Below are 12,788 nucleotides of genomic sequence, written 5' to 3'. Positions count from 1 at the left end.
CTCATCCACAAGCCAATCAGTGGAGACGCAGCCCACGCAGGTGTTGACGACAGGACGTAGGTCTGTCATGTTAAAGTCCGCTGGTCCGCTGGGATCATTGCAGTGTGAAAGCGAACCTTACTGGACCAAATGTATACAATGTAACAACAACATGAGTTTGGTTCGGACCTTGGTCCGGACTTTTAGGTGTGAAAGGGCCCTAACATTACTTGCTTTTGCCTTGCTGGTGTGAAGGGGTGGATGTTGTGGGAGTCAGTTGCGATGGAGAGGACTGAGGAGCCACCAGCATGCTAGCCTTCATTACTTGGTGGAGACGTGTGGAGTTGTTACTTCTGATGGTGATACTGGCACAGGGGTTTCTGTCTCTTGGTCCTCACTAGGGATGGGGGAGAGTACTCGGGTACTCGAGTACTCGTTTGTAACGAGAGTACTCGAGTACCGTTTCCGCTGTCCGGGTACTCGCCCCACCCCCCTCCCCTATAAAAATGGCCGATCTAACGTTAACAGCGTCTGGCGAATCGCCAGCAACACAGACGTCCATGTATATTAACGCAATCTATATTCAGCAGATGTAAAATAAACAAGATTTGATTGCAGTTGTTTTCCGTTCATGGCCAATTTATATATAGATGTGCAAGCAAAGATGGTAACGTTAGATGTTTTTTACTCGGACGGACCACTTTGACTAACGGACCCCTGACAGTAACTTTGTTTACCATAGCCAAACGTTCCGTGTTTCACCACGGGCGGGGACCATCACTCGGATGTTGTTGGTGGTTTTTGCGGTTAACGTTAGCGAACATTATTACTGTTTGCAGTTATCATGTTTGCAGTTATCACTTTTTGGCAGAACACCAGAGTTTTTAATAAGTGGATTTACTTAACAGTGATCAAGAAGCAGTATGGAATGATTACCGACATGTATTGGGAATTACTTTTACTGAGGTAGGCTAACGGCTAACACCGGATCACCTTATCACAGTCAATCTGTAAAAACTAAAAAGTGCACCAGGCAGCGCTTTTTCCATGCAAAATTGGTAATGTGTGTGAAGTTGCTGTGAACAGCCCCATACAAAGCAGATCACCCCTGCTCTCATCACAGGCATTTGGCGAATGCTAATGGTAACTGCTTAACATAGCCAAACTTAGGATCTTTCATGTGTGTGTGTCGTTCCCCCGGGGGGGGTGGGGGGTGGGGTGGGGGGGGGGGGGAGTACTCAAGTACTCTTTCATAACAGAAGGAGAGTACTCGAGTATTTAAATCCCTTACAATGCCCATCCCTAGTCCTCACGCTGCTGTCTTTTGTCACAAATATGCAAATTGCTTTGTTTCGCCATAGTTAATGCATAGTTAGCAGCACTGTCAGTACCGGATGGGGTACGGTGGGGCAGTGGTAAGCGCTGTCGCCTCACAGCTCGAAGGTCCTGGGTTCGATTCCCACCTGGGACGCTGTGGGCGCTGGAGTTGTGACCCCCCCATATCCTCAGTGCCCACCGCCCAGGTGGGCCATCTCGTCGAAAGGGCCCTTCTGTGTGGAGTTTGCATGTTCTCCCCATACCCCCCAGGGGGTTCCTCCGTACATAACCCCCCAATAAAAACATGCAGAAGATCGTCATCCGACCAGTGACGACAACATCTGAAGTTGGTCCAATGATGGTCCAATGAAGGTCCCCGGGCGCTGGAAAGAAACAGCGACCACTGCTCCTGGCCTGCCCCCTGGAGGAAAGGACAAACCTGGATGGGTCAAATGCAGAGGACATATTTCATCACCGGCCACCGTCAGCATGAGTGTGTGTAGTGGCCGCATGCATGTGTTGTAGTGTGTTTGTGTGACAATAAAGACGGGCTGCCGTCTGAAAATCGAAAATCGTGTATCAGCTACTACCGGATACGTTCTGCACATGCGCATGGGATTGTTAGGACTGAGGCAAAACAGCTATGCCCTATATGCCTAGCCCTATATAGCCCCCCATAGCGAACGGGACCTTGAGGGCAAACCATCGAGGCATGGTAGAAATGAGAGCTGCCAGTTGAGCAGGCGAGCACGCGCAGTGTGCGAGGCAGCGAGGGGACGCTAGAAAGGAGCGCAGTATTTATATATATATTTTTAAATCATCACTTTCCCCTCTCTCAGGCATTGTGGACAGCTAGCAAAGCACCTGCAATATCTTCCTTCACATGCTTCTCTGTGGCATGAATCAGCCCCCATATATGGAACACGGAGGTGGCGCTGTGTGGAGCCACGCCTCCACTGGCACTGCTGCCGCCTGCCTTGTCGAGCAGCCTGCCTGCTTGTTCCCAGCCAACCAGCCAGGCAGCAGCAGCAGCAGCAGCGGACGGGGGACGGAGAGAATGGTCACTGTCCGGACAGCCTAGATGTGCAAAACCCCTGGAATAGCAGCGCGCTGGAGAGGCCGTTCACCGTGGAGGAGAATCGTCGCTATTCACTAGTCCGAAGCAGGGAAAGAGCCACGGTGCAAGCATGGCGGTGGAAGAGGAAGGTCTCCGGGTTTTCCAGAGCGTTAAAATAAAAATAGGTAAGAAGAGATTCCCTACCCCCAGTCTGTCTGTCTGCCTGCGCGCCTCAATGGATACGTTAACGGGCCATGCAAGCAAGCATCGGGGGCTGGTGGTCTGGAGAGACTGGGGCAGGACAGATCGGTCTTGTTCTTGTATTGTAAATTCAAATCACACGTTTCTTAGACCAGACTACAAAACGCAAATTGTAAATAAATAAATAAATAGAAGAGAGGAATTCAAAGCCCATGAAATCGTGGGGTTTGAACAGCTGGCGTAAAGAGCAGATCTGAGAGGGCTACATTGTTGCAGATCCGAACTGCTGGTTGGATCATATTTAGGAGGAGGCTGAGAGCGACATAGGCGGCACAGCTGCAGATCCAGATGGTTTCCCTGCCTGGGCACCACGTTCAGGTCCAATACACCCTGCTGAGGACACCCACCAGACACCCATTCACTTATTGTACCCCCCTCCTTTCCCCTCCTTTCCCCTCCAAACACCAATGCTTAGAGACTGTCTAGCAAGTAGCTAGATGTCTAACGTTAGCCCAGATTTGCATATTTTATATACAAAGGAACTCCCAAATAAATATGTATCCTTGTTTTGTCAAATGCATAGGTGCATGCATATGATCAGAATAGACCCATATAGGCAGAGTGCCCACTGCTTCTGTGCAATATGCGTTTTATTGAATTTGCTAATATGCAGTGGAGCTTCTCCTTAAAAAAAAATAGGAAACTATGAGTCACTGGGGTCACCACATTAAGAACCCTAACTAAAAACACATAGTCAACCCATAATGAATTTGAGAGAGATGCTATGCATGATACCAGTATATCAGAGCAAATGCATAAGTACCTATAGGAATAAGGTGTTTTTAATCTCCTATTATTACGAGATAAAACGCCATTAAGTATGATATGGTCACAATAATCTTGAGTTTGACACACCCATATTGTCACAGCAATATTAGAGTGATTTGGACATTTTGATCTTTCACACAACAGTGCCTGTGCTCTCATTATGAGCCCAGGCTGATGGTGGGGGATGTTTGGGACCTCCCTCTTTCATTTCCACTGACATCTGGCACCCCATTCACCCTGGCTGGTCGTGTCGTGTGCAGGCAGTCAGTCAGGACTGTTTTGACTCCAGACCTGTGACAGAAGAGGATGAGCAGGGAGGGAGGGGGGAAATGACAACAAACACACACATCCCGAGCTGTGGGGTGTGTGGTGTTGATGCCAGACCACAACAACAATCCAGAAGCCAGATAGCCAATGGCCCCTTGTTAAGCTCCTTACCTCCTGTTTGCAGTGTTTGCTTCCTGTCATTAAATGCTGAATTAGCGGAGGTCCAGATAGGGGTGTGCCTGCCATATCGTATCGTTATCACTATATATCGGTGCACTTCATATTGATATTGTCCAAAATTCATATCGTGATATTGTGATAATGGAAATATTCCTGAGACTGTTGATGTAATGACGTCACACCATCACGCTGCGTGACGGTATGACGTACACTACGCACAAACAACAAGCATGGCTGCAAGCGGCTCCACCCACGTGGGTGGAGGAGGAGTTAATTCCAAAAGGGGGAGTGGCTTCAGTAGTGTGGAAGTGGTTTGGTTCCAAAAGAACATACAGTACAGAACAAACCACAGTCATATTTTGCATTTGTATGTTCATGAAATTAATAATAAAAATATATTTTTGTCATATCGCAGAAATACCCTGAAATATCGTGATATTATTCGAGGGCCATATCGCCCACCCCTAGCTCCAGACCCCTCAGTGTCACAAGCTTTTTCTTAGATGCAACTTGGCTATTTGACTATTTATCATGTCAGCGGTAAACAATCTTTTATGAGTTATATATAGGCCTATAGTTTATTATTTGTTATCTATAATTTATTGCCACTAATTGGTAAGGTAATGTAGTAACTACTCATTCTCGCCACCCTCTCCACCTGCTTATACACCCCCCCGCTCTCTCTTTCTAAGCCCCCTTTCTGATGCTTGTTGTGGATCTAACCAAAAAGAACATGCAAACTCCACACAGAAAGGCCCTTTTTTGACGACCCCACCGGGGACATGCGGACGGGCACGCACTCCTTCAGCGCTCACAGCGTCCCAGGTGGGAATCGAACCCAGGTCCTCCTAGCTGTGAGGCGACAGCGCTTACCACTGCGCCACCGTGCCCCCTTTTGAGACGGTATAGACAGACTCTCGTTACCTAGCAGCAGCAGCAGCAGCATTCGCTTGTCTGTCTGATCCCCATGGCTCTCTGCTCCCAGTAGTGCCTGTGCAACCCTTGCATCACACTGTTTTCACCAAAGTCACGTCCTTTGGCATGAAACTGAGGTTGGCAAATCACTCTTGAGTTGAAAACCTGCCACATATCTGTAGAAGAAGAAGAACTTCTTATTGTTGTGCCCGCCTGCCCCGGCCAGATGATGACTCTCCTCAGTTTCCTGGAGGAACATTACAGAAACTGAACAGGGGCTACTGGGCTCCAGTCTGTACCGTCCGCGGGGGAACACAGGAAGCAGGAAGCTACCCCCAATTCACTTCCTGATTGGCTGGAGAATAGACTACAAAAGAATTGTGTTTTTTCCTGCATGGCAACAAGCTAATACGAAGCAGATGTAGTGAGACAGACAGAGAGAGAGAGAGACAGAGGTGATGTGTGTCTCTCACTCACACAGACAGAAGCAGGTTTGCGGTTCGTCTGTCAGCGGCTCCGGTTGTCTCGGAGCGCTCGGGGGGAGAGAGCGCGAATCCCCGGTGGCACAGCTGGGCGCCTTGGCACCATCCGCCCACGTTTGACTCTCCTGTGACCTGTCACAGAAACCCAAGACGTATGACAGACGTGACTCAAGGCTGGATTGTGATTGAAACACGTCACAAAATGTCTTGTTGTTGCAATGAACACTCCTTCAAGAAATGTGCCAAGTCACATTATTGTATTATTAAATGACATTAAAATAGCTGCATTTTGTGTTCTGAGTGAGAATGCATACACATCTTTGGAACAATGAAATCTGGACTTCTATGATCAACCAAATTTGTTAGCCCGTAAGTAAATAATAACATTGTACTTTCTCTGCATATTTTAGAATTAGCTGTTGAAGTCTCAAGTTCAAGGTTTGGATCTTCCCAGAGCTCAGAGCACTGCCAGCAGGCCATGTGGCCCAGAGCAAAGGATGGGACAGAGAGTGGCGTTCCCGGGAACATGGCGGCCTCTGTCATCATCATCAGCCTTACAAGTCTCATTGCTGCCCCTCATCTCATAGGCCGATAAGCTCCTTGTCCTGTACTGCTGAGCCTCTGCTGGTGGCCTGGCAACGTGTTATTATCACCATTTAATAGTGTTGCTACCATACAAATAAGTCATTTTGGATGTCGTGTGGAAATACTGTTGATCCCTGGGTGGGTCATACTAGTGGATGGAGAAGACTAGATCAGATGTTGTGAAGAAGAGGTATTACTCTGACAGTATAACACGGTACGAGCGGTGGGAAACAGAAGCCTCAGGCCGTGTGTCCGTATAGCTTCTTTTTCTAAGCTCCTGCGTCTTTTTTCTGTTGTTTCCAATGAGGAGCGAGCGTAGGCGGGCGCACACGGACGTCTAGAGAAAGTGCGCTGCTGCGCCCAGCGTCTATTTTCACAGCGCTTCAAGCTGAAAATATTTGAACTTTTCAGAAAGACGCTGGTGTCGGGTGCTCCTTTTCTGGCAACTAATCATATGGAGAAACTATCACACAACCGAGACAGAAAGGCTCAATTGTGGGAGCAGATTGGCTAGACAGACACTTTAATATTTCTGGTGAGTGTTGAGCTAAATCACTGTATGCGTGTTGTTAGCTAATGTTAGCTGTCAGCTATCAAGCTAGCTACTGCGGCTGAGCTAACTTTACTTTCAGAGAGTGCTTCCTTGCATACTGTGCACTGGGATCAGCGCTCCCCGGCGTACTTCCAGCGTTTAACTGTCAGATAAAGAAGCTATATGGGACACGCGGCCTGAGGCTGTATTCAAGCTGTCCGCATTGGGGGGATCAGGCCAGGGTGAGCCCAGGAGAGGGAAGCGGGTTTCCAGTGACAGAGCCCCCCCCCCCTTCCCCTGGCAGCTGGCCAACAGAGGTTCCCAAACTTCCTCCTGTCCAGACTGAATAGGAGACACACAGCGTTCCTCCTGTCCAGACTGAATAGGAGACACACAGCGTTCCTCCTGTCCAGACTGAATAGGAGACACACAGCGTTCCTCCTGTCCAGACTGAATAGGAGACACACAGCGTTCCTCCTGTCCAGACTGAATAGGAGAGACACACAGCGTTCCTCCTGTCCAGACTGAATAGGAGACACACAGCGTTCCTCCTGTCCAGACTGAATAGGAGACACACAGCATTCCTCCTGTCCAGACTGAATAGGAGACACACAGCGTTCCTCCTGTCCAGACTGAATAGGAGAGACACACAGCGTTCCTCCTGTCCAGACTGAATAGGAGACGCACAGCGTTCCTCCTGTCCAGACTGAATAGGAGACACACAGCGTTCCTCCTGTCCAGACTGAATAGGAGAGACACAGCGTTCCTCCTGTCCAGACTGAATAGGAGACACACAGCGTTCCTCCTGTCCAGACTGAATAGGAGACACACAGCATTCCTCCTGTCCAGACTGAATAGGAGACACACAGCGTTCCTCCTGTCCAGACTGAATAGGAGACACACAGCGTTCCTCCTGTCCAGACTGAATAGGAGACACACAGCGTTCCTCCTGTCCAGACTGAATAGGAGACACACACAGAGTTCCTCCTGTCCAGACTGAATAGGAGAGACACAGCGTTCCTCCTGTCCAGACTGAATAGGAGAGACACACAGCGTTCCTCCTGTCCAGACTGAATAGGAGACACACAGCGTTCCTCCTGTCCAGACTGAATAGGAGACACACACAGCGTTCCTCCTGTCCAGACTGAATAGGAGACACACAGCGTTCCTCCTGTCCAGACTGAATAGGAGACACACACAGCGTTCCTCCTGTCCAGACTGAATAGGAGACACACAGCGTTCCTCCTGTCCAGACTGAATAGGAGACACACACAGCGTTCCTCCTGTCCAGACTGAATAGGAGAGACACACAGCGTTCCTCCTGTCCAGACTGAATAGGAGAGACACACAGCGTTCCTCCTGTCCAGACTGAATAGGAGACACACACAGCGTTCCTCCTGTCCAGACTGAATAGGAGAGACACAGCGTTCCTCCTGTCCAGACTGAATAGGAGACACACACAGCGTTCCTCCTGTCCAGACTGAATAGGAGACACACAGCGTTCCTCCTGTCCAGACTGAATAGGAGACACACACAGCGTTCCTCCTGTCCAGACTGAATAGGAGAGACACACAGCGTTCCTCCTGTCCAGACTGAATAGGAGAGACACAGCGTTCCTCCTGTCCAGACTGAATAGGAGACACACACAGCGTTCCTCCTGTCCAGACTGAATAGGAGACACACAGCGTTCCTCCTGTCCAGACTGAATAGGAGACACACACAGCGTTCCTCCTGTCCAGACTGAATAGGAGACACACACAGCGTTCCTCCTGTCCAGACTGAATAGGAGAGACACAGCGTTCCTCCTGTCCAGACTGAATAGGAGAGACACAGCGTTCCTCCTGTCCAGACTGAATAGGAGAGACACACAGCGTTCCTCCTGTCCAGACTGAATAGGAGAGACACAGCGTTCCTCCTGTCCAGACTGAATAGGAGACACACACAGCGTTCCTCCTGTCCAGACTGAATAGGAGACACACAGCGTTCCTCCTGTCCAGACTGAATAGGAGACACACACAGCGTTCCTCCTGTCCAGACTGAATAGGAGACACACAGCGTTCCTCCTGTCCAGACTGAATAGGAGACACACAGCGTTCCTCCTGTCCAGACTGAATAGGAGAGACACAGCGTTCCTCCTGTCCAGACTGAATAGGAGACACACACAGCGTTCCTCCTGTCCAGACTGAATAGGAGACACACACAGCGTTCCTCCTGTCCAGACTGAATAGGAGACACACACAGCGTTCCTCCTGTCCAGACTGAATAGGAGAGACACAGCGTTCCTCCTGTCCAGACTGAATAGGAGACACACAGCGTTCCTCCTGTCCAGACTGAATAGGAGAGACACAGCGTTCCTCCTGTCCAGACTGAATAGGAGACACACACAGCGTTCCTCCTGTCCAGACTGAATAGGAGACACACACAGCGTTCCTCCTGTCCAGACTGAATAGGAGACACACAGCGTTCCTCCTGTCCAGACTGAATAGGAGACACACAGCGTTCCTCCTGTCCAGACTGAATAGGAGACACACACAGCGTTCCTCCTGTCCAGACTGAATAGGAGACACACACAGCGTTCCTCCTGTCCAGACTGAATAGGAGACACACACAGCGTTCCTCCTGTCCAGACTGAATAGGAGACACACAGCGTTCCTCCTGTCCAGACTGAATAGGAGACACACAGCGTTCCTCCTGTCCAGACTGAATAGGAGACACACAGCGTTCCTCCTGTCCAGACTGAATAGGAGACACACAGCGTTCCTCCTGTCCAGACTGAATAGGAGACACACAGCGTTCCTCCTGTCCAGACTGAATAGGAGACACACAGCGTTCCTCCTGTCCAGACTGAATAGGAGAGACACAGCGAGGGTGAGAGGGGAGGAATGTTTCACACTCTCTTGCCGGACGCCCGGACGTCGCCCCACTCTTATATCGGTGGCGGGTTCGCATCCCGTTTGGTGTGTTGGTTCAGGTGTCGCACAAATAAATTCACAGAAACTGCACATGGAGCTATATGATTGCTCATGGGTCTGGGGCAGCTGGCATGCATTGCAGGCATACTATATGCAGGTTTCCTCCTCTGGGAAGTGGTTACCTGTAAACATGTGGGTTTGACTGTTTAGATGTCGCAGACTGTGTTTGGGTTCCAGGCAGGTTTAGGCTGGTGGAATAATCCGGGTTGGGTACAGCAGCACCCTGTCATGTCTACCCTCCACGGGAACACAGTACTAGGAATAGAGAGGCAAAGTGGAACGTCTACTTCCTGCTTCAGCACTGTACCAGAGATTTTCATCCGCCATTTATTTTCCCGTAGACATTTCGTAAAATGCTTATAAAATAGTTGTACTTCGTCGAACCAAACGGTTCAGCTAACGCTATAATCGGGAGAGACCATAGAACATTTCCCTGGGACCAAAACTTAAAAAAACAACATTGAATTTTTTTTTCTTTAAACCCGCATTTTTTTTAAACGTTTTGGTCCCAGTGAAATGTTATGCGATCTCTCCTGTTTCTAAATATATCTGTACCGTTTGGTTTGAACAAGTAAAACTAGTTTTATACGCATTTTACGAAATGTGGATGGGAAAATAAATGGCGGATGAAAATCTCTGGTACAGTGCTGAAGCAGGAAGTAGGCGGTCACTTTGCCTCTCTATAGGGGGGAAGTATTACCATGGGCCCAGCATGCAGGGTCAATACGGGGTAAATATAAGATGCCCGTGCCGCTCCTTCGGGCGTGTCCTTCAGATGCCCCCTGGTGGGAGAGACGCGCAGCTGATCCCTCCCTGTTATAACCTCTACCTGCTCACAATGACATAACAACATGTGTTGTTAAACCAAATCCAAATCACTTTAAACACAGATCGCACACAGGTCACCAAGTGCTGCAACAACTGACTCGACACGCACACACTGATTAAAGGGACAGCTCACCGTAAAATCCAAAAAACATATATTCCCTCTCACCTGTAGTGCTATTTATCCATCTATATCGTTTTGTGTTAGTTGCCTGAGTTTTGGAGATATCAAGTTAAGTTATGTTATCCTTTATTTATCGTCCGCAGAGTTTCTGCTGTGAGAGCAAAATGATTGATTGATACATTTTACCATTACACTGCTTTCTCTCCAATACGATGTAACTGGATGGCACTCAAAGTGCCAAAAAAATCAATTTGATAAACTCAACAGCAATGTCTCTTTCCAGAAATCATGACCCGGTTACTCAAAATAATGCACAGACTTTGTTATGAGCAGTTTTATGTAGGAACTATTTTCTTTTGGCCAAACTACAGCTGCTAGCTGCTAGCTAGTTCCTACATTAGACTGCAAAAGAAAATAGTTCCTACATGAAACTGCTCACAACAAAGTCTGTGGATTATCTTGAGTAACCGGGTCATGATTTCTGGAAAGAGACGATGCTGTTGAGTTTTTCAAATGTATTTCTTTGGCACTTTGAGCACCACAAGCCGAGTACCATCCAGTTCCATTGTATTGGGGAGAGGGCAGACATCTCTGCGGCCGATATCTCCAAAACTCAGGCAGCTAACACAAAACGATATAGATGGATAAATAGCACTACAGGTGAGAGGAAAAATATGTATTTTGGATTTTAGGGTGAGCTGTCCCTTTAAAGCATGGTTTTGCAACAGTGCTATACTCTCCCTTGGCAACAGCAGCAATGTCAACTTGCCACATACAGGGACAAACTCTCGCAAACTCTCTCTCTCTCTCTCCCCTTCCTGCGCTTGCAAAAGATAGCATATCTGCTTGGCATTTATGCATGCGTGTTTGTGTGCGTGTGCATGCGCGCGCGCGTGTGTGTGCATGTGTGTGTGTGCATGTGTGCATGTGTGTGTGTGTGTGTGGGGGGGGGATCTGTCCTCATATCACATCTTAAAAACACACAAGAGTGTGTAGTATTCTCAGACTTATGTAAGTGGATAGGAGGGGAAGCTAATGTGCTGGCTGTATTCTTGACCAGGACTTGCTGCAGGCTCAGGCCTTATAAAGAGAGCAGCTCTCTAGTCTCTCTCCCCTCCTCTGACTATCACCTCTCTCTCTCTCTCCCCCTGCCTAGTGCCTCGAACTAGAGTTACACGGCCCGCCATCGTCTGAAACACTACACTCACATCCTGAATGAACATACCAGCTTGTTGACTCTGATTTCTTCCCTTGGTCTGAGAGGGCGGTTTCAAAAGACTGATTTTGTTACACACAGCATGTCGCCTCTTCGTGCTTAAACTCAAGATCTTGTGAGCATGTGCCCATGTGCCCGTGTGTGTGTGTGTGTGTGTGTGTGTGTTTTGGTTTTACACAATTTTTCCATTCACACTAAAGTATCACTGTGTGAACATTAGCCCCGAGCCATGCGCGACAGACAGAGAGCGAGTTTGATCAGTAACTGAACACTGGTTTATATCACAGGGGGGGAAACCGAGGAGTGGCGCACGGCTACCAGCCAGCCTTGGTAACGCTAAACCCCACGTTTGACGCGCTGTCCGTCTCCACGCCCCCGCCGCGACGCGCAGACACACACACACACACACACACGCACGCACACACACACGCACACACACACACACGCGATGAGGCAATCGTGTGAACAGTTTGTGGTCGACGGCGTCGTATCCAGTAGCTGAGTAATGGCTGGCGCCCACTAGAGCTAAGATACCTACACTGCTGTGAACTGGTGCTAAACTACACCGGGTGTTAATTAAGAGAGATCGGAGGTGTTGAAACCAAGATGGAGAGTTGTGTGTTGTTATTATTTATTATAAAACGGCTCTCTCAAATCAAGCAATCTGATTGGCTCCCTCACAGCTGTGGTATATATCGAGCATATATACCAGGGGTCAATATACCACAGTTAGAGCCACTCACATTAGATACAAACGGCTCACCTCATTTTTGCTCTTCAAATTTTTTTAAACAGTGATTTAAGACATTTAAAACAGTATGTAGATGGACAATGCTAACGCCATTAGCGCCATGTTCTGGGTTGTACAGTAAAATAAAAACATATTTTTGGTGGTCTAACCTAACCTATCCAAAAACGTCCGCATTGTAATTTTTTAATTTTTAAATTTTTTGAAATTGACCCAGGGGGGCCACACTGAGTGAGGTCGGGGGCCGCATGTGGCCTGCGGGCCGCCAGTTGCCCACCCCTGACTTAGAGTGTAGGCCTGTGTGTGTGTGTGTGTGTGTGCGTGTGTGCGTGGGTCCATGCTCTCAATGTTTTCATCTACAATCATTGCGGAAATACTATTATGACATTTACAGTTAGGTTTCGCTTCTTGTTTTGATGCTATACTCGCCTCGGGTACCTCCAAATAAAATGGTTTCAGTCTCCCACCCCCCCCCGCCCACTCTCTCTCTCTCTCTCTCTGTCTGTCTCTCTGTCTCTCTCTCTCTCTCTCTGTCTCTCTCTGTCTCTCTCTCACACTCA

The 12,788-nt window shown here is 48.5% G+C and overlaps 1 protein-coding gene across 2 annotated transcripts in view; it reads left to right on the top strand.

The window, feature by feature from the left end:
- Positions 1-2,431: 2,431 nt before the first annotated feature.
- The window catches only part of rasa3 (RAS p21 protein activator 3), a 72,917-nt gene continuing 62,560 nt past the window's right edge, over positions 2,432-12,788 (top strand). For both annotated transcript variants that reach the window (XM_083662337.1, XM_083662336.1), the window contains exon 1: positions 2,432-2,538. In XM_083662337.1, the coding sequence (XP_083518463.1) occupies positions 2,484-2,538 (55 nt within the window). In that variant the 5' untranslated portion in view covers positions 2,432-2,483. The remainder of the gene's footprint in view (positions 2,539-12,788) is intronic.

This window comes from Poromitra crassiceps, assembly GCF_964638095.1.
Source record: "Poromitra crassiceps genome assembly, chromosome: 28".
NCBI lineage: Eukaryota > Metazoa > Chordata > Actinopteri > Beryciformes > Melamphaidae > Poromitra > Poromitra crassiceps.
This window is presented reverse-complemented; position numbering and strand designations above follow the sequence as displayed.